The sequence below is a fragment of the Anopheles arabiensis genome, chromosome X (assembly GCF_016920715.1).
Source record: "Anopheles arabiensis isolate DONGOLA chromosome X, AaraD3, whole genome shotgun sequence".
Lineage (NCBI taxonomy): Eukaryota > Metazoa > Arthropoda > Insecta > Diptera > Culicidae > Anopheles > Anopheles arabiensis.
Genome location: NC_053519.1, coordinates 11,355,917 through 11,376,717, shown reverse-complemented (window position 1 = coordinate 11,376,717; position 20,801 = coordinate 11,355,917). Strand labels below are relative to the sequence as shown.

The following is a 20,801-nucleotide window of genomic DNA, read 5'->3' as shown; positions in this document are numbered from 1 at the left end:
GCGCGGGCCGCATCCATCGGATAAAAACTACGTTTAAATCTTATGTTAAAGATACCTGGTGAAATTAAACATTGATTGTGGGTAAAAAAACAAATGATATGTATTGTAGTAAGCTTTTCTTGTACCAAAATAAATTGGTGGTGTCCAAAAACCAAATATAAACCCAAGAATCTGTGCATTTAGCGATAGCCAATGAGTTAAGGGGTAGAAATGGGTAACATTCTGTCGGTGGGTCATTCATTATATCAGGTCATTTTATGGCTTGAAAGTGTGAGTTGTTACTAAGTTTTTTTTTAAAAAATTGCAAGTAATATTTCCTATGTAAACAATAAACAGTGAAATTGTTTTGCTGTTCAAAATTTACTTCGTCCTCTTCCACGGGAGCACTTTCACTTTCTCGAAAAATGGCTTAATTTGGTAATGAACATCATCTAATACAACAACAGCAATTGATTTTTTTTTTTAAAAAAGCTCTCTTAACAGATTGAAACAAGTTTAACACACCGAGGTTTTATGGCCGTTGGTTAGTCTGGCAAAAACAGACTACTAAGCGGCAACAGTAACATCTCGTGTAACGATTACATCATGGAGCCATGATAATAGGGCTCATTGATGATAGTTGAGCTAGAAAATTGCTTTAATGCGGCCATGAATCGCCTTTTCCTGTAAAATATTCTGCTAGACGTATTCGTTTTGGACACATTGTATTTTATTGCACCGAACAATTGCAGCGCGTTGATTCTGCAGCTTTCTGAGAACGTGCAGACGGTTGTGGATCCAACGGTGATCTAAAGTAGATGGCCGCACATGGTACTCTAGGATCAACGGCCTGCGAATACGGCAAGTACAGTAAGGATTCAAACCTCCTTAATTCGTCAGTTCACACAATTTTGTTTTACCTATATTTGCTCACATTACCACGCTTTTTCCGTTCCACCCGGCATGCTTGAATACAGGGTTTTTCAGGCGTTCTCATAGTTGTGGGACACTTCCTTGACTCTATCTTATGGGAAATGAACTTCATATGATGGAAATTGGACTCTATGGCACCCTTTTTGGACAGGATCGTTGGAAATTCCTATTGGATTTGTCCAACAAGGATGCTATAGAGTCCAATTCCCAATACATTAAGTTCATTTCACGTAAGAAGGAGTCAATAAAGTGTACCATAGCTATGGGAACTCCTGGAAAACCCTAAATTTTGGCACTGTCTAAGGCCTACTGTCTTGTGTTGATTAGGCACTGAATTGTGCACTAATAACAAAAACGTACCTTTTAATGTAAAGAATAAACGTGTGATTGAATGACGGGTCCGACCGGTCATTAGTTACCGTATTTCGGTCGACGATCGGGCCCATTTTTCGGTTTTAGAAGTCACCTGCGAGATATGAGAGTGAAACAGTTTCAACGTGCGTTTTTTTCAATATTTTTTTTTATTTACAAATACTTGATAACAAACAACTGCTTGTGAGAAAATGGGGATTTGGAAAAGGAGATAGTTAGAGAAAGATCCAGAGAGAAGATGAGAAAAAAGTAGTAGCTGCTTCGTACTAAATATTCTATGTTTGTGGGATGTTTAGCGGAGCCAAGTGTGGAGCTGTTTTTTTTTACTCTGGAAGAAATTTGAAGGAAAAACATCCTTCCCACAGGGGAGTTTGTAGTGTGAAATAGATATAAAGAGAAAGAGAGAGAGAGAGAGAGAGAGACAGATTAAGAGTTCGTGGAGGAGTAATCCAACTTCCGGTATTATTCATAACAACTATTATTGGGGTTTGTTTTTTGTATTGCTACTTAAAAAAGTGATTCGATTTTTCTTTTCCTCACCCTTTTCTAAAATGTATGCGTATATCTGTTGTGTGTTGTGTTAACGTTCTATATCTTCGTAGGTATATTGCTTGTTTTCTGCAACACGCGTCAGTGTTTGTATGTATGCTTTGTTTATTATTGCTACAAGATCGTAAGAGTTGTGTCTGTGCGTCGACGCATTCAGATTAATCCAATGTGCTACAAAGTTTACGTCCTTTAAATCTGCGAAGAGCATATCCCCTCCTTGCGCACGCTGTGCCGCGGGAAGAAAAAACTAATGTTAAAACATACTCCCATTGTAAAGTTGTATTGTTTTTTTCTGCATTGTGTATGTTTTTTTCGGTGTTTCTGTGTATCATGCTTCCCATAATCTATATAGTGTCTGCTTTTAGAACCTACAATACATATTGGTATTAGTGTATGCATGTGTGTGTGTTATAAGGTGCAAGATTGTTTTATTTAACGCTAAAACTAATATGTTAAACAAATACTTTAACAATATGCTAAGCACACAGTGTGTGAGAGATCGATCGGTTCTGGAATACTGCAACCACCGAACCCTCACTTGTGTTAATGGGTTGAAGAAGGCCCTGCACATTTTTCATTTCATGGCCTCTCTGTGTGCTAGTCGTACCTACTTACTTTCGTACCGTCACATCTAACACTAGATAAGCATAGTGTGCATCGCTGTAAACAAAACACAAACACAAAAATCCCAAACAAATAAAAACGAATCAACTCGAGGAGCTTTCAGCTTCAGCCTTCGTGCTATCGTTGCTTTCTATTACGATCTAGAACGGAATGGTTTTCCAAGCAAGGACATAGAGGGAGGGAGACATAGAAGTGGGAACGATCCCGAACGATCGAGAAGAAAGGGGAACGCGGAACTTAAAAACATTGTTTAAAACAAAAAGCTTTGGTAAACGAGAACTCCGCTATTGGTGGTGGTGGTGGTGGTGTCGGTGAACGGTGTTTCGTGTTGTCCACTCCAGGCGTGCTGCGTAACAGTTCATGGTTCGGCTGTTGCACCACCGTCCGGCGTGGGCATCGTCGGCTGCGGTTCCACAGCTGCCCTGCTGGTACCAGTCGGTGACACGGGCTTCGTCGCTGGCGGGACGGAAAGAGAAGCAGCCGAAGAGGGAGAAGGAGGTGTCGGTTGCTTCTGCGGCTGCGTGGCGGTCGGCGAGTGGGGTGACTTGGCGAGGGCCGGCAAGCTCGTGCGGCCAGCACCGACGCCGGACAGCTCGCTGCTGGAGCTAGCGTTGCGCGAATGTTGCACCGACCGGTCGTCCGGATCCGCATTGATTGCCTTTTGTACGAGCGGTGCCGGTGGAGCCTTGTTACCCGGCAGCTGGTGTGACGTTTTCGGCGTCATCTGCATATGGTATCTGAGCGAGAGAGGAAGAGGACATAAGATGGTATTACAGATCATGATAAAGTGAGTAAACAATAAACATTAAAATGGAGTCGTCCGGTGCAATGTGCTTGTGATCAGGCATTTCTTTCGTTGTGTTTTTTATCTTTCATTTTGCGCTTGTACTTCGTATTCAGGCCTTTGATTCGAAGGCCCACTCTGACCAACTCTGGAGGACTCCAACTACGGCCGACTCCGGAAAATGTTGGGCGGACCTACCTTCCGGAGTCGGTTCCGAAATTATCGGAGACAGACCGTAGTCGACTCCGGATTTTTACCAATTTTACCCATCACTAACTCCAGCAGTCTATTAGGGTTTCCAAGCATCTTTCTAATGTGCACATCAATATTCACCGCCACCAATATGTTTTTCAACACCTGTCAAATGGTGTTTTTACATCAAAATAAAATTTTTGTTCTAACACATGTTTTTCAACACACCACAAAGAATTGTCACAACTCAATCCAGCTACAGACGTGTAGAAAATCAAGTGGAAGAACTGAAATTCCATTGTGATGCAAATACAACATTTGACATCTGTTGAAAGACATCTTGCAAGCAATGAAAAATGTTGTTGACATTGGAGATTGCCTCGGAAAACCCTGTATTTGATTCGAACCCCTGTAAGGCCAAACAACAAAATAGACTTACTTGTAAATATTTTCCGTACTCTCGACGACACCCTGCGTTAGATTAAGGCTGCGACCCTTCATGCCCGTCTCCTTGGCAGGCGGGGACCACCAATTGACGACCCGTCCAACCAGCGGCACCTGCCGCAGTATGCCCTCCTGCCACAGCTTTTCCTCCGCCTCGCGCTGCAGATCGATGGTTGCCGCCTCGATGCCCTTCTTCAGGATTTCCGACATCGTGTCGAGAATTTTGGAGTTCTCCTGCACGACGCGCGCCGTCTGCACGACCAGCTCCAGCAGCTCCTCAACATCCGTCTCGCTCGTCACCATGCCGAAGCTGAGGAGAAGAAGAAGAACAAGACAAGCTTTATATATGCAAAGTTTCGATGCACACGCCTCAGCCCTGTCAACACCTACCGTACACAGATCAACCCATCGCTGCTTTCGGCGTGGGAAAATGCACTATCGGTTGCCTGCAGCGCCTCGACCAGCGCCGTGTTGAGCTTGTTCAGCTCACCCTTCGCCTGGTCGGTGAGGAGCGTCTCCCAGCCCTCCGGCACGTAGTAGACGCCGCCGAGGCCGGCCCAGTCGTGCAGCTCGATCAGCCGCAGGACGCCGCTCGCCGCCACCAGCTGCTGAAACCGGGCCCGGTGCCGGATGGTTGAGTGCAGTATCTCGATCTGCGTCTCGATGCAGCCGGCAAACGTGAGCAGCTGGTCGGGCGTTAGCCGGGGCACCTGCTCGCCGTACCCGGGCACGAACGGGCAGTAGCGGATGCAGATGCCGTGCTGCTCGTGCTCGATCATTTCCAGGCTGAGCTGGCCACAGTCGCGCAGCAGTATCTGGCCGAGCCAGCTGTTGAGCCGATCGTAGTACTGCGCGTTGGAGGGGTTTTTCTCCACGGTTTGGTGTGCCGGTTTCGGTTCGTCGGCCGCATCTGGCGGCGATGTTGCTGCCGCTGCCGTGGTTGAAGTCGTAGTGGTCGCCTTGGCTGGGGCCTGGTCAGATTCCGATTCCGTTCGGTTGCGCGTATCCGTGTGGCCATCGAACTGGAACAGTAGCACCGGTATACTATGGTCGAATAGCATCTAAGAGTAAAAACGGGAATGATTAGTTACGATGGAATAAACCTTTCAAATCTTTTCCATGATGAGTTGATTTTACCAGATTAACAAAATATTGCTGTAACAGTAATCGATATTACAAACCAGTAAAATGAAGCGATCGTTGAATCTATCGCTTATTTCACAGCGAAAACAGCAACATTCATCGAGCAATCAAGCATTACGAAAGCTAGAAACTAGTCGATGAGTTTGCGTAAAATAAACAGCACCCCTACTGACCTCTCGCTAAATAGTGAATCATTTATTTGTCTTCACGTACATTGCCCTATACAATTAATTAAACTTTTCTAAAAATAACACACATTTATTCAATTAAGTGTCACGGTCTGACCATTTGCAGCGTAGTATTCAACATAAAAAATATAGAATTTGATGAAAATTTTAGCGTTTATAAACACTTCCAAACATGTCTAAGTTCAAATATCAAGCCAGTGGTTTAGTATTGATTTCATTTTCCAAAAATCGTCTAAAAATGTTGTACAACCCCGGGCCCAGAGGGTGGATGTAAACCAGGGGTCGGCGAACTTTTGAGGCAAAGGATCAAATTTAGTAAACGATCGAGAGCCGTGGGTCAGGCGAATGTATTTTTGAATTTTTACAGTTAAATAATTACATTACAAATTTTAGAAACGAAATAAGTGGTAAATGATATCAAACAATGCGATTGGTGATAATGTTGTTTTGCTGAAACGAAGTCATCCAAGCGAGGTTCAAAATTAATAATTCCTATTATTTTGTACTGATCATACCAAAACAACAAAGCAAGAGCAATATCGCTTCTTGATAACCTCCTCCTCCCATGCCGCAAACATGATTTGGGGATATTCTAGGGATGGAAAAAACCTTAACGGTCAAATTATCGAGAAAAAAACGTATATTAATTAGCTATCAAAATACTTTCAAAACTTGGTAACAGATGCTAAGGCGATGTTTTGTGTGCGTGTGCTTAGGCATCAATAGCGAGAAAACCGTGAAAAGTAAGTTAATTTGTGCGAGCGCGAAAAGTATCTTATTTTTTTTAGTTAGAACGCCAGTTTCTAAGAACAATCGTTGTACACGTTAACCGTGGTGTCTATGACCAAAAAAATACACGTTGTTCTACGACCGCCTACCCGAGTAGGACCATACATTGGCTGAACAACCGTTGTCGGTCAAGGCCTGCCTGTACCACTTGTGGGGTTGGCTTCCAGTGACTTTTGGATCACCCCCCCCATATCAGGATAGTCAATACGTATGGCGGTACGTTCTATTTGGGGCTTGAACCCATGACGGGCATGTTGTTAAGTCGTACGAGTTGACGACTGTACCATGAGATCGGCTAACGTGTTAATTATTTTACTTAAGACTGAACGTGACAAATCGATGACCGAAACGCGACTTTCATGTAATGAATGTAAGCGAATTCGCTTCAAGTGGGCCACTCGCGATCCGTTGAATTTTAATTAATAAATAACAAATAACAAATTTTCTTATTGTTTAACTAATTTTTTTCTAGAACGTTGAAAATTGTTTTTCTATTTAATTATTTTATGCCAACAAATTTACACCGTATTTCTACTACCGCCTCGTGCAGAACCATACATTTTGTATGTGGCATTGTAGTTTTGCGGATTCAATAGCTAATAACTGTTGATCTGCTTGTTGTATTGCCCTCAATATTTTATCAAAGCTTCATCTTCTTGTTGTTTAGCTAAACATATTTTTTATGTAATTTTTAAATTTGTTTTTCTATTCATTTTTTACTCGTTAAAAAATATTACGTATTTCTACGACCACCTACACGAGTAAGCCAAACATTTTGTATGGAAGTTTGTAGTATTGCGGATTGTAAAGCTTATAATTTTCGTTCTAGACAACATTTTGAAATGAAAGTTGTCATAAATTTGCGTTATGTTAGTAGTTTACGAATAAGGTATAGTATTTTATTAAATCAGCGCGTTCTTTTTCTGTTTGCCGAACAACTTACGTCGTCATACCGGTCTATACAGGCTTTAGAGTTTTTTTTTTTTAATTTTCTTTTAGTGATTTTTTACAGGCTACGGGAGGCAGTCCTTACTAGGCTTGAAACCACGACAGGTATGTTGTTAAGTCGTGTGAGTTGACAACTCAATAAAAGGCCCATCATGGGTTCAAGCCTAGAATGGGCCGTCATCTCGTAGCAAGGACTTATTATCCGGGTTCGTAAAACTGTATAAGTCTCGAAAGCCTCGAATAAGTCTCGAAAGTTTCGAATAAGTCTCGAAAGTCTCGATACAAAATAAAATAGAAACAGATTATTTGAAATATTTTGACTATACCATATTCGTTAGCTGACACCATAACGCAACTGTAAGACAAGTTTATTTTTAACATGATATATAGGACGAGAATTATAAGTTTTACAATCTCCAATACTTCAAACTCCCATACCGAATGCTTGGCTTACTCGTGTGTAGGCGGTCGTATTTTTTTGTTGAGGCAAAATGATTGGATTTTTTTTTCAAAATTTTATAAAACTTATTTTAAGATAAACAACAAGAAGATGCAGCTTTCATACACAAATTAATGCCAATACGACAAACAGATCAAAAGATATTAGCTTTTTAATCCGCAAAACAGATATCTCCCATACAAAATGCATGATCCTACCCGTTCAGGCGGTCGTAGATGTGAAGAGTACAAATTGAAAGAAAAAAAAATAATAAAAAAATATAGACGAAGTAGTGTAAAACATATTTTTCCAGGCATTCAATGAATGTCAAGTCTGTACGACTTTTCCTTCAAAAGATATTAAAAAATAAAAGTGCAAAAACTACCCAGGTAGGCGGTGATTGACACTAGGGTTGTCACAAAAATCAGGAGATTTTGTTTTCGTTTTCAAATGTGAACATATTTATGAAACATATAAAAGTGAAATCAACTGATTTGCAAGAAAATAATAAGCACAGCAGGCGTTTATATTGGCTATCGCTTAGTGTTTTAGCGGTCCTCTACATTTGACTTTTAAATATGTTGTTAGTATCCATCGCCGTTCTGTCCTACATTAACAAGTCTCCTTGTCCATAAATTATCTTCATCTGGTCACGTTTTCTTTTTACTTTGAAAACGTTGAAATAATGGAAACAAATGTTTCTGCGTAAAAGAAATAGTTTCATAGGATCAAACGTTTGCATGTCCTCCAGTAAATAGTGTACGGTAATTTATAATTTTTTTCTTCTCCTTTGGCTCAACAACCGTTGTCGGTCAAGGCCTGCCTGTACCATACAACGTCCATACAAAATCCATAATTATTTTGAACAATTCTCCAAATTATTTGAATGTTTTCTATAAATGATTGCAAACCTCTATAGTTCCATTCCAGTTGCATTTGTGAATCAAGTAGTCCATTAATCAACTATTCTACTTTACGCTATTGTACAGGATCGAGCACTTGAGCGTAAAAGCGAAATTCTATGGAAAACCCCAAAAAGTGTTTACACTAGTGAAATTCAACAGGACCATACAACGGAACACTGAAATAGTTAAAAAAGGAATCCATCAAATGGATAATTCGATCGAATTGCGCGTACTGCTCATAATTGCTGTGTTTAATTCAAACCTCTGTATTGAGGAAACTAGTAAAAAAGTAAATGAATTGTTATTTGAAAATCCTAGCAATCAGATCAAATGATTGTTTTCGTTATGAAATATTACTTATTATTAAATTAAATTAAATTAAATTATACTTACATTGTAATTGGCAGCACCTTCAAGATAGTATCGATACTGGTCGCTGGAGTCATGAGCCGCCACTTTGCTCTGTATGTGTGCGTAATATAAAAAAAGACGACAACAGCGATTAACACAACTACTAGACGAACAACAGGTAACAACATACCAGCACATTAATTCCCTCGAATTGTAACAATATCTTGCCGAGCGCCTGGCACGAGTCGAACGCGGAAAAGATGCGCTCGATCACGGTGTCAGCGCCGAGCGCTTGCAGCACCGCCCAAACGCTCAGGCAGGACACCCGATTGGACAGGATCGGATCGCTGTCGAAGACGGTGCTCGGTTTGGCTGTGATCGTGCTCGGTTTGTGTACCAGCACGGACGGTACGCCGGTCAGTCCGAGCCAGCTGTTAAGGCTGAGCGTGAATGAGTTGGGCATACGTTTCGACTGAAGAAGAGAGGGAAGAAGGAGGCCAAAACCCCGTTGTTTGTTAAAAAAAAACACCTAATTTGTGTGCACCTGGCGAAACTTACCTTGCCCATCCACGTGGCGGTGAGGGCGAGCCCGGCCAGCCCGAGCCCCTGGCAGTGCAGCCACATGCGCTGGGCGGCGCAGATCGTGCTGAGTGCGAGCAGATCGTCCGAAACGCCGGTGAGCGGGCTGCCGACGGTGGCGAACAGCAGCAGCGGCTGCCGCCCGGCCGCCTCATCCATCGTGAGCATGCTGTCAAGCTGCTGCAGGTCCATCCGGCCGCCGCACCCGTCCGGTGCGTCTTCGGCCCGCTGGCACGGCACAACCCGAATGCAGGACAGCGGCAGGCCCAGGTACCGGCAGGCATGCTGCACCGTGTACAGCTGGGCCAGGTCGGCCAGATAGATCGTGTGGGCGGCGGTGGGTGGTCGCGCGTCGGCCCTCGCCTCGCCCTGCTGCTGAATCAGAGCGAGCCGTATCGCCTGCAGCGTACACTCCGCCTCGTCCCGGCAATAGTTCGTGTGGCATTCGGCGAACTTGAACAGCCCCCCGAGCCACCGGGCCGCGTCGGTGGCGAGCCGCGACACGACCCGGGCCAGCTGGTGCCGCTCGAGCGCCCCGAGGTAGGCGGCGGTCGAATGCTGCAGTATCGCCAGGTGGGACGCTTCGTCGAGCGGCGGTAGCACAAACTCCTGCTGGTCGGTGCCTCCGTCCTCCTCCGGCAGCAGGGTGGCGAGCAGATGCTCCAGCGAGGCCAGCACCTCGGCGTGCGGCTTCCGGGCCAGCTCCAGCCCGTACACCCCGGACGCGGCAGACGCCGACCCGGACGACTCTTCCGACGAGTCGCGCCGCTGCTGTGACGTGGGCGGCTGTGACGGTTGCGGTTGCGGTTGCGGCTGCGGTTGCGCTTGCTTCTGCCCTGCCCGAACGTACTCCAGATGGTTCAGCATGCCGGAGGCCTGCGTCTCAATCTCGGCCAAGCTGGACCGAACCTGTCGGTGGGAAGAGGAAGGGAGAAGAATGTTGTCAGTGATCGGGGGGCCCACGTCAGGAGGCGCGCTGCTGATGACGCTGCTCTTACGATCGAAGCCGCTATCTCCGTCTGCTGCGTTTGCACCTCTCGCGTCGCCATCGACGGTTCCTCCTGGCCCGGGTCGGTCGGGCCCGGACCCTCGTCCACCTCCGGTTCCTTCATCCGGCACCGTCCTACGGGTTAAAATAAAACAGCCACAAAAACACGCAAACACACGGGAGGTCTGCGTTCGGCGCGGCGGGGTGAGTATAGCACGGACACTTTTGCTCTGTGCGAAACGGTACGGGATTATTTATGTGGCAAAAACGTCATCGAAACCAATACACAGCCGTGTCGAGGGCTGCAAAACGCCACGGATAAGCCGTACGGCGCAGGTTGACGTACGGGTTAGGTTAACATTGACCGGTTTGCTTGACTCGCTTTGTAGTGTTTCGGCGCTGCTGTAGTGTGGAAAAAATGAAAAAACCAGTGGAAAACTGTGAGATTATTTTTCGAAGCTTATCGAAGTGCATAAGAAAAAAAGGATAAATTGTTGACACCGATTTCGATGCACGGAACTACTCACGATAATTGCAAAAAAATCATTTTTCTCCAAACTTTTATTAAACAACGAAAACTTTCTCAAATTACATGCTTTTTACGTAAAATGAAGTAGAACGAAATAAGTTTGTATAACGTATAAAAATATATGATCAAAATAGTTCATGTTTACTTCTTGCTTCCGATGGGAGCGGGTTCGACACCCTTGGCACAATTATTCCCAAAATTGCTGTACGTCAGCTGTTTACTGTCAAGCCGGCAGCGAACGTGTGAGCGTGAGCGAGACAAACAGCATGCCATCTGTCGTGTGTTGACGATTTTGTCGACAGGTTTGGTTTGTTGTGCTTTGTGCGCATTGAAAATTATGTACGAAATTATTTTTTGAAGCTTTTTATGTAGTTGCATTTTATATAAAGCTCCACATACTCCTAGAACAATTTGCTGCTAGTTCAGTTTGTCAGTGGATCGGCTAGTTACAAAAAAACAGTTTTGTGTACACATCCAAATTATGGGCGGTATACAGGTATTCCCCGATTTACGCCATAAGGTAGGTGTACCAATTGTTATGCTATCGACTAGCGGTGGGTGCTCGGAATTGTACCTACCCGATTCCGATTCCGTATTCGGAATCAATTCCGGAGCCGATTCCGATTCTGGAGCCGATTCCGGAGTTGACTCCGGAGCCGATTCCAGAGTTGGCTCCGGAGCCGATTCCAGAGTTGACTCCGGAGCGGAATCAATTCGGGAATCTCCATGAGAATGGATCTCTTACAAGTAAATTTTGATTTTTTGCGGTTATCAATACGTAGTATGATTAGACCCAAATGCCTATTTTTATGGCGATGCCGAAACCGACTCCGTTTAGAAGCCCATTCTAATTTAGGAGCCAATTCCGATTTGAGAGCCTATTTCGATTCCGTAGTCGATTCCGGAATCAATACTGGAGCCGATTCCGGAACCAATTCCGGAGTCGATACCGGTTCCGGAATCAATTATATTTTCTTTTGTTGTGTTTATTTCTATTTGAATTAATATTTCCTTGCTATAATTAATACAAACAAAATTTATTTGAAGCAAAATTAAAATAATACCTGTCGTGATTATCACTCATAATCCGTTAATGTTATCTTTTTTTTCAATAACTTAATTTTTTTAAATATATATCTTTTTTATTGGTTCAATAAAGTACGTGTGCTACTCAAAACGTTAACCACAAGGCTGACGAATCTGCCCTGTTCATGTCCAATTCTGGCTTACCGCGTTTTATTTTCTCCTGCACTATCCTTGTCACCCTTCGTGTTCACCCTTCATTAGCAGGATGGGAAAAATATGTATCTCATTTATCATTTTATTAGAGCTATAGAAATGAGTTTGAGATATTATCACCTTTCAACGGGTTGGTGTTTAACAACCGAATAATGCAGACCATCTTAAATAAAGTGAAATAGCTCAGAGCTTAACGCAAGAGAACATAACACGTAAATCGTGCTATCGAATCTCACGCTCATATCTGGGAACACTACAACAGTGCAGGGCCGCAGACGCTTGTAAGGTTTTCTTTTGGCAGTTTCAAATTCAAATTTCAAATTGAAAGCGAAATTTTTTATTGACATATTTCAAAGGCATTTAATTACAGTGGAGCGCCGTTTATCCGGGTACCTTTTATCCGGCTGCCCGTTTATCCGTGCTGTTTAGAAATGACAGCTCAATACAATGATGACATTGCGTTATGAGAAAGATATTTGAAAAAGCGGCTAAAAGAGCACATTGTCATAACAAAAAACACGATAGTTCAAGCTAATTTCAAATATTCTTATGGGAAAACATGGAGTTAATTAGAACTGGTTCATTTTTATCAAGGAATAAGATAATTTTCCAAAAATTATTGCAATTGGTGATAAAATATATTAGTTGACTCATTATCCGTGTTATTCGTATATCCGGGCGAGGTCAAGTCCCGAGAAGCCCGGATAAACGGCGCTCCACTGTACTGCTAAATGCACTGCTGATCGCCTTCAATTCGCCGGCGATTACAAGGCGATTAGAAGGCATTTAACGGAAATTTGCGGGTAGGGTAGGGTAACTGTACCAGTTTTCGGCAGGCTAGTGCAGCAGTTTCACAAAAATTGCTCACACATCAATATTTTTCATTATTTTTCTTGAAAGTGTTGTTATTCTGGTTGATAAACTATCATAGTATGTTACAATATTTTTTATTTGCCGATTCAAAGCCCTTTTTAATAAATATTCGTGAAAATGCAAACATTGATTTTGCTCCTATTTTCGGCAGTTTGTTCCTATTTTCGGCTGGCTGTGTTCCTATTTTCGGCAGCGCGAATACGGGTCAGAAAATGTATGTATCAATGTGAATATGTACAAAAAAATGTTTAAAGCAATTTTACACTCTTACTTTCCTAAGATTGGTGTTAAAAAGCACTTTAATTATTAATTTTATGTTGCTTATTTTGGCCCGTTTTGACAGCCATTTTGATGCGACGTTTAAACAGAGCAGCCATTGACAGTTTGATGGTTATAGCGCACGGTGCAAACTGGCTTACAAATATTTATTTTTCTCTTAAGTTAGTGCATTTTTTGTCGTAAAATTGGTGATATTTGGTACAAGAAAGGTCATATTATGTGTCGACATACGCATTGTAGTGTTCTGATCAATTTTAAAAGGAATATTCAGCCAAATTCAAAGTGTGTTATTGTTCCGAGTTTCGGCAGGAGCCCACAACATTGAGCTGTCAAAAATGATCATTTACTGTGTACCTATTTTCGGCAGCATTTAAAGTGAAAAATAACCTGTTTATCGTGATTTTAAAATTCCGAACAAGTTAGAATAAATTAAATAAGCATAAAATCTTTAATATACACCACTTTTTCATTGTTTTCCTGTTCTGATTCTCTTAATCACAAAACCTGCCGAACGATTGGCTGACAGCAAAGCTGCCGAAAAAAAGCACAATTTATTTGATATTTTGGAAAATACGTAATGAAATGGTGTGAAACTTCGTATGTGAATATCAAATAAGTACACCTTCACTACAAAATTGTATTTTATGAAATTTTTTACCGCATTTGTGCAGAATTTCACGTTTTTAGCTACCCTGCCGAAAATAGGTACACTGCCGAAAACTGGTACAGTTACCCTAGTTAAAACATTATATTTATGTCAACACAACAAGATACCAACCTAAATTGTGTTAAAAATCATCATTTTTATCATCGTTCAGTTTTTTTATATTCAATAACTTCCCTGGGGGCCATGGCTATCATATGTGATGTAAAAATGTAACTACAGTCTTTCACCGAGTTACGCAAATAATGCGTTCTGGAGACACTCGCGTAACTCGGATTTTCGCGTAAGTCGAATATCACGTTTTATAGCCAAAATATATTTGATTGATAATTATTGTCGATTGAATTTAGTTCATTTATGTAATGTATTACTTATTTGATGCATTTGTTCCAGAAAATTCAGTTATTTCTGTCTTTTTTGTGATTTTAAACTTTTGAAAACATTGCAAATTATTTTTCATTTGACATTTGATTTAAAAAATTGTACTGTCTGTCTGTCTAAGAGATTATAGTGACTTTGGTCCTTATGGACTCTTTCGTCACATAGAAAATTGTACTGATTTGACATGTGAATCGTCAAAAATAATAATTCGCGTAAGGCTTGAATCTATGAACATGTTGTGGCAACATTTGTTCAATGGCAACATTTTTGGATAATATGGCTGAAAACTTCGAAATTCAACTTACGCTAATATTAGAGATACGCTATTGCCTCCGGTTCGCATTAATTGCGTATGTTGGGAGTTACCTGTATGTGTGTATAAAAGTCGACCTTGCACCTGTCAGCCTTACAATCTGACGTGTACCGCGTACTGTTGGACAGTTTTGAGTCGACATTCGGAACAGCCTTTGGCTCTGGAGTCGGACGGGGCCTGGAGTACTCATCCCTGCACACACAACCGATATCATCGATCCGGACCAGTCCGGTGGTGTCCTTGGCCGAGCAATCGAACAGTAAATACGGTATCGTCGTGGTCCATCGAAAAGCGGTGGTGGTGGGACGTTAAAAAAGGGACTTTTCTTACAGTTTGTTTACCTCGCGAGACGCCCTGCGGCTAGGGCTAGGAAGCAGCGTAGCGGAAAGCAGAATGGCCGCCGCCGGGCAGGGAATGTTACTGCTGGTGGCCCTCTGTCTGTTCGCGTCGGTCGCTGGTGTCGATCGAAACAATTTCAAAACCTGCGAGCAGAGCAGCTTCTGTCGGTAAGTGTCGAAAAACCCTCTGTCCCCTCTATCTCTCTGTGTGTGTGTAATTCCCCTGATTTCTTACATCCCGGTTACTTTTCCATGTGTGTGTGTGTGTGCGTTCTATGTAGCCGGCTGCGCTCACTGGAACCGCAGACGAGCGAGTTCGAGGTGCTGCCTCAGTCTCTGCAGCAGTTCAAGCAGTACATTACGCTGACGCTCGTGCACCAACGCACCCGGCATGAGTACGTGCTGAAGCTGGCCTGCCTGAAGGGGGCCGGCTCGTTCCACATGCAGGTGGACGAGCGGGAGCCGCTGAGCGTGCGGTACCGGGTGCAGGAGGCGCTCGTCCAGGAGCCGCAGTACGGCTCGACCAAGGTGGAGAGCACGTCCGGCACGCTGATCATGGTGGCGTGCGGCGAGGCGCCCGACGTGAAGGCAGCCGTCCAGGTCGCCCCCTTCAAGGTGGACTTTTTCCAGCAGGGCAGGCTGGTGGTGACGGCTAACGGCAAGGGCATGATGCGGTTCGAGCATTTGCGCCGCAAACCGGAACCAAAGACCGAGCAGCAGCTGCAGGACGAGGCGGCTGCCGACCGCGGCGAGCAGAAGGAGGATGGCGGTGAGCAGCAGGCTGAGCCGGTCGCACCGGCCGACGACGATCCGGGCGCGTGGGAGGAAAACTTTAAATCGCACCACGACTCGAAGCCGAAGGGCCCAGAGGGGCTGGCGCTCGACTTTACCTTCCCGCAGGCGAAGGTGCTGTTCGGCGTGCCGGAGCATGCGGACTCGTTTGCGCTGCGGCACACCGCCACCAAGGGCACGGATCCGTACCGGCTGTACAATCTGGACGTGTTCGAGTACGAGCTGAACAACGGGATGGCGCTGTACGGCTCGGTGCCGGTGGTGTACGGGCATGGCGAGACGGCGACGGCCGGCGTGTTCTGGCTGAACGCGGCCGAAACGTGGGTGGACGTTTTCAGCGCAAACCGGGACACGGACGTGGTGTCGTCGCTGGTGAACCTGGTGTCGTGGAACAGCCAGACGGAACCGCCGGCCGCCAACTTCATCTCGGAGAGCGGCATCATGGACGTGTTTGTGCTGCTCGGGCCCGGCCCGATCGATGTGTTCCGCCAGTACACGGACCTGACCGGGAAGGGGCCGCTGCCGCAGCTGTACGCGATCGCGTACCACCAGTGCCGCTGGAACTACAACGACGAGCGGGACGTGGAGATGGTGTCGGCCAAGTTCGACGAGTACGACATCCCGATGGACACGATGTGGCTGGACATTGAGTACACGGACGGGAAGCGGTACTTCACCTGGGATCATCACAAGTTCCCCCATCCGGTCGAGATGATCCGCAACCTGACCGGGCTCGGCCGCCACCTGACGATCATCATCGATCCACACATCAAGCGAGACGGCGGCTACTTCTTCCACAACGAGTGCACCGACAAGGGCCTGTACGTGAAGAACAAGGACGGCGGCGACTACGAGGGCTGGTGCTGGCCCGGCTCAGCCAGCTACGTGGACTTCTTCAGCCCGGACGCCCGGCGCTACTATGCCGACCAGTATCTGCTGACGAACTTCCGCGAGCAGGCGGAAACGGTCGGCATCTGGAACGACATGAACGAGCCGTCCGTCTTTAACGGACCGGAGGTGACGATGCTGAAGGACAACCTGCACCACGGCGGGCTGGAGCACCGGGACGTACACAACCTGTACGGGCACATGCAGCTGATCGCCACGTTCGACGGGTTGCTGCGGCGGGGCGAAGGGCGCCTGCGTCCGTTCATTCTGACCCGGTCGCACTTTGCCGGCAGCCAGCGGTACGCGGCGGTCTGGACCGGCGACAACATGGCCGAGTGGGGCCATCTGCAGGCCTCGATCAAGATGTGCCTGTCGCTGGCAGTCGCCGGCATCAGCTTCTGCGGTGCGGACGTCGGCGGCTTCTTCGGCAACCCGGACGGCGAGCTGTTCTCGCGCTGGTATCAAACCGGCGCGTTCCAGCCGTTCTTCCGCTCGCACGCCCACATCGACACGAAGCGGCGCGAACCGTGGCTGTTCCCGGAGGACGTGCGGCTCGTGATACGGGACGCGATCCGGAAGCGCTACCGGCTGCTGCCGTTCTGGTACACCGCGTTCTACGAGCACGAGCGGCGCGGCCTGCCGATCATGCGGCCGCTGCTCGCCCACTACCCGGCGGACGTGAACGCGTTCGCGATCGACCATCAGTACCTGCTCGGCGACCAGCTGCTGGTCGCGCCCGTGCTCGACCAGAAGCAGCAGCGCACCCGCGACGTGTACTTCCCGGTGCGGGCGGACGGCCAGGGCGACTGGTGGTACGATTGGGACACGCAGCAAAAGCACACCGGCACCGGCGTGGAGGCGATCCCGGTCGACAGCTACAAGGTGCCGGTGTTCCAGCGCGGCGGCACGATCATCCCGACCAAGGAGCGGATCCGCCGGGCGTCCACGCTGATGCGCCACGATCCGTACACGCTGACGGTGGCGCTGGATCGGGAGGGTCGGGCCAAGGGCACACTCTACATCGACGATGAGGAGAGCTACGAGTACCGGCACGGCCACTACCTGTACCTGGAGTTCGAATTCCGTGACGGTGTTCTCAGCAGCCGGTAAGCTCCTTTTCCATGTTTTATGAACCATTTTATTAAATCATTCGTATCGCTGTTTTCTTTTGTGCTGCTTGCAGGAAAATCGACATGACAGCCAGCTACAAGACGGACACGTGGCTCGAGCGGGTGGTTATCGCCGGGCTCGGCAAGCAGCCGACGGCGGCCACGCTCTACACCGACGCGTCCGGCGCTGCCAGCGGACGGTTGCATCTCGAGCGGGACGGTGACGTCGTGACCGTGCGCAAACCGGGCGTCTCCATGCGCGATGCCTGGTCGATTCGGCTCGATTTCTAAGGGAGGAAGCAGTGGGCTATGGAGTGGGTTGGAACTAACGTTTACTAGCATAACTCAATCATTTACTGTGGATGCCTTTCGATTCGAAATGGTGCCACTATTGCACAGTGGACAACGGCTACAAAAAGCTTGCAAGATGATGCTATTATTATCACTTTTGTCATTGATTTTTGGTAGTGCTCAACAACAACAAACAGCATAATCACTCACGCTCTTTTCACGCAGAAATAGTTAAAAAAAAAAAACGTCGCGCTCACGCATGGTCGCAGCCATGAGCCGACGCATGGAGTGGAGTCATAATAATTTTTACAGTCATTTTTTTCGTTGTAATCAAACGATATAAAATTTAAAATTGTTGCAGCCGTTTGTCCACTGTGTACTGATGTAGTGAGAGAATGTGACCTTGGGTGGAATAAATTTTCGTACGAGAACATTAATAATAGACCAGCAAGTGGAAACTACTGAGCTCACCGCTCATTCACCAGGAAGCACTGTGTCCCGGACGGAACTGTGGAAGGAAGGGAGAGAGAGAGAGAAAGAGAGTTTGGAAAGGGACTTACAAAATTATGTGACCAATTCCGAGAGTAGAATTTTCAATAAAGCAATCGCTTTCCACAATCCTATGTTCGTGTTGTTTATTCCATTAATTATCCAACACCCAAATGCACATCCAGCATCCAGTTTGCTCCAGCGGCAAGAATTGGACCGAGAATCAATGCTTCGTTTTCGTCGTCGAACCTGTTTGCCGGAGGCTCAGTCCGTGTTAGGGACTAACTGGGAGGCAATATATTGACGATAATCTCGAGGTGGTAGAAGAGTTCTACTATCTTGGGACTGTCGTTACTTTGGACAACGACATCAGCATCGAAATCCGGAGACGCATCGTGACATAATAGTGACGAGAGCTCGGAATCGGACCTACCCGGTATTGGCTCCGGAATCAATTCCGGAATCGGTATCGACCTGGGAATCGCAATTTGCTCCGGTAACGTTATCAGGATTGACTCCAGAATGAGAATCAGTTCTTGAATAGAAATAGGAAGTTTCAGAGGCGAAATCAGTTCGGGAATCTCCATGAGAATGCATCGTACACAACTAAATTTGGAATCTTTGCGGCTATTAATAAGTAGCATCATTGGATCAAAATACCTATTCTTATGGATATGCCGAAACCGACTCCGATCTCGGAGCCAATTCTGAACCCGAAACCGATTCCGATTCCAGAGCCGATTCCGAAGCCGATTCCAGAGCCGAGTCCGATTCTGGAGCCGATTCTGGAAACTGATCCCAGACCTACTGCCCGGAATCGATTCAAGAAATCTTCAGAGCTAGACGGAATCGATTCCTACGAAAACTTTATTTTTGGCATCACTAGTGTATACTTAAGCCGGTCTCGTAGTACAGTCGTCAACTCGTACGACTTAACAACATGCCCATCATGGGTTCAATCCCCAAATAGACCGTGCCGCCATACGTATGATTGACTATCCTGCTATGGGGGGAAATAAATTAGTCACTGAAAGCCAAGCCCACAAGTGGTACAGGCAGGCCTTGACAACGGTTGTTGAGCCAAAGAAGAAGAAGAAGAAGAAGAAGAAGTGTATACTATGGGCTTCACCAACTGCTGAGATCTACAAGACTTCGAGCCTGCACGAAATGTGAGACATGTCACACATTAATTCGTCCTGTAGTTCTCTACGGACACGAGTCCTGGACCATTCGAGCGGAGGATGCAAACGCTCTGGGCGTGTTTGAGCGACGCATCCTTTGGACCATCTTTGGCAGTGTCTTCGAGCATGGAGTTTGGAGGAGAAGCATGAACCACAAGCTTGCTGGTGTCGGAGGCTGTCAGGATACGCTGGGGCAGGGGCATGCCATGTGGATGCCGGACTCATGCCCCTTCAAGAAGGTGTTCGACAGCAATCCCCCTAGTTCGGCATAAGGCGCAGGGGAGCTCAGCGAACTTGATGGCTGGATCAGGTGAAGCGAGACCTGCCGGAGATCGGGTGTCTCTACATGGATGGGAGGCTGCAATAGGGACCGAGCATCCTGGAGAATCATTGTTTAATTGACCGGGCCATGTCACGACGACGTGCGCCAGCGTGAGCAGGCTGTGGTGAATATATAAAGGTACAAACGCTCAACTTGAGGACATAAATCGGGCTCTGAGCCGACCACACAATCTCCCCACGATTATACGAATAAACGCTCTCTTCTATTTCACCAACCTAAGAGAACAGACGTGAGTAAAACCGCTACAAACTCATCATCCGAAACCCTACTTGGAAAACCCCCCAAACTGGTGACCCCGACGTGATCGTGACCGAAAGTGAATTTTTATACGATTTTTTTTCCATTTTTTTTGGGCTGCCCGAAATGACGACACCCGAAACTGCCGTGCCTATCGAAGAGGAACAGGAGATCGCGGCAACGGGACCGCGTATCAGTTTCCCGACGTTCGATACGGAAGATGTGGAGACATTGTTCGTGTGTCTCGAGGCAGCGTTTTACGTGAATGCAGTGAAACTCGACAAGCACAAGTTCAATGCAGTTATTGTTGCACTCGGGTCTCAAGCCAAACACTTTCACTCCGCCATCGCAGTATGCAACAAAGCGGGCACAATCGGCAAATACGTAACGATTAAGAAGGCTGTCATCGACCATTTTCAGCCCTCGGAGAACCAAAGGTTGACCAGCCTTTTATCGGGCGTATCCCTCGGCGACCAAAAACCAAGCCAACTCCTGGCCCAAATGCGTCGAATGGGAGGAGACGATTGCCCTGACACCATACTATCCAACATTTGGTTGCGAGCGCTAACACCAACGATACGGTCTAATAAAAGCAGCTCTAATGTGCCACGATCGATCCAGGTGGACTGAGACACTACCACTCGTTTT

General features: G+C 46.2%; 2 protein-coding genes across 2 annotated transcripts; one reads left to right on the top strand and one right to left on the bottom strand.

The window, feature by feature from the left end:
• Nucleotides 1-1,436: 1,436 nt before the first annotated feature.
• LOC120905621 (pyridoxal-dependent decarboxylase domain-containing protein 1) lies at nucleotides 1,437-10,576 on the bottom strand. Its single transcript, XM_040316586.1, has 7 exons — nucleotides 10,218-10,576; nucleotides 9,199-10,128; nucleotides 8,831-9,112; nucleotides 8,683-8,751; nucleotides 4,268-4,938; nucleotides 3,873-4,187; nucleotides 1,437-3,194 (listed from the first exon to the last, which is right to left on the bottom strand). Exons 1-7 carry the CDS (start codon nucleotides 10,329-10,331, stop codon nucleotides 2,816-2,818), a joined length of 2,760 nt encoding a protein of 919 aa, XP_040172520.1. The 5' UTR covers nucleotides 10,332-10,576; the 3' UTR covers nucleotides 1,437-2,815.
• Nucleotides 10,577-14,607: 4,031 nt separating this feature from the next.
• On the top strand, nucleotides 14,608-18,526 carry LOC120905620 (neutral alpha-glucosidase AB). The gene is made up of 4 exons (XM_040316585.1): nucleotides 14,608-14,753; nucleotides 14,818-14,991; nucleotides 15,105-17,609; nucleotides 17,687-18,526. Exons 2-4 carry the CDS (start codon nucleotides 14,879-14,881, stop codon nucleotides 17,901-17,903), a joined length of 2,835 nt encoding a protein of 944 aa, XP_040172519.1. The 5' UTR covers nucleotides 14,608-14,753; nucleotides 14,818-14,878; the 3' UTR covers nucleotides 17,904-18,526.
• Nucleotides 18,527-20,801: the final 2,275 nt, after the last annotated feature.

Bases quoted from the DNA above. Each gene is read 5' to 3' on its own strand.
- LOC120905621 (XM_040316586.1), bottom strand. From the start codon at position 10,331: ATGAAGGAACCGGAGGTGGACGAGGGTCCGGGCCCGACCGACCCGGGC. The intron at 4,939-8,682 runs GTAAGTATAATT...TTTTACTCTTAG, and splicing joins AAGGTGCTGCCAATTACAAT to ATGCTATTCGACCATAGTAT. The intron at 3,195-3,872 runs GTAAGTCTATTT...TCTCTCGCTCAG, and splicing joins AGTACGGAAAATATTTACAA to ATACCATATGCAGATGACGC.
- LOC120905620 (XM_040316585.1), top strand. From the start codon at position 14,879: ATGGCCGCCGCCGGGCAGGGAATGTTACTGCTGGTGGCCCTCTGTCTG. The intron at 14,992-15,104 runs GTAAGTGTCGAA...CGTTCTATGTAG, and splicing joins GAGCAGAGCAGCTTCTGTCG to CCGGCTGCGCTCACTGGAAC. The intron at 17,610-17,686 runs GTAAGCTCCTTT...TGCTGCTTGCAG, and splicing joins GACGGTGTTCTCAGCAGCCG to GAAAATCGACATGACAGCCA.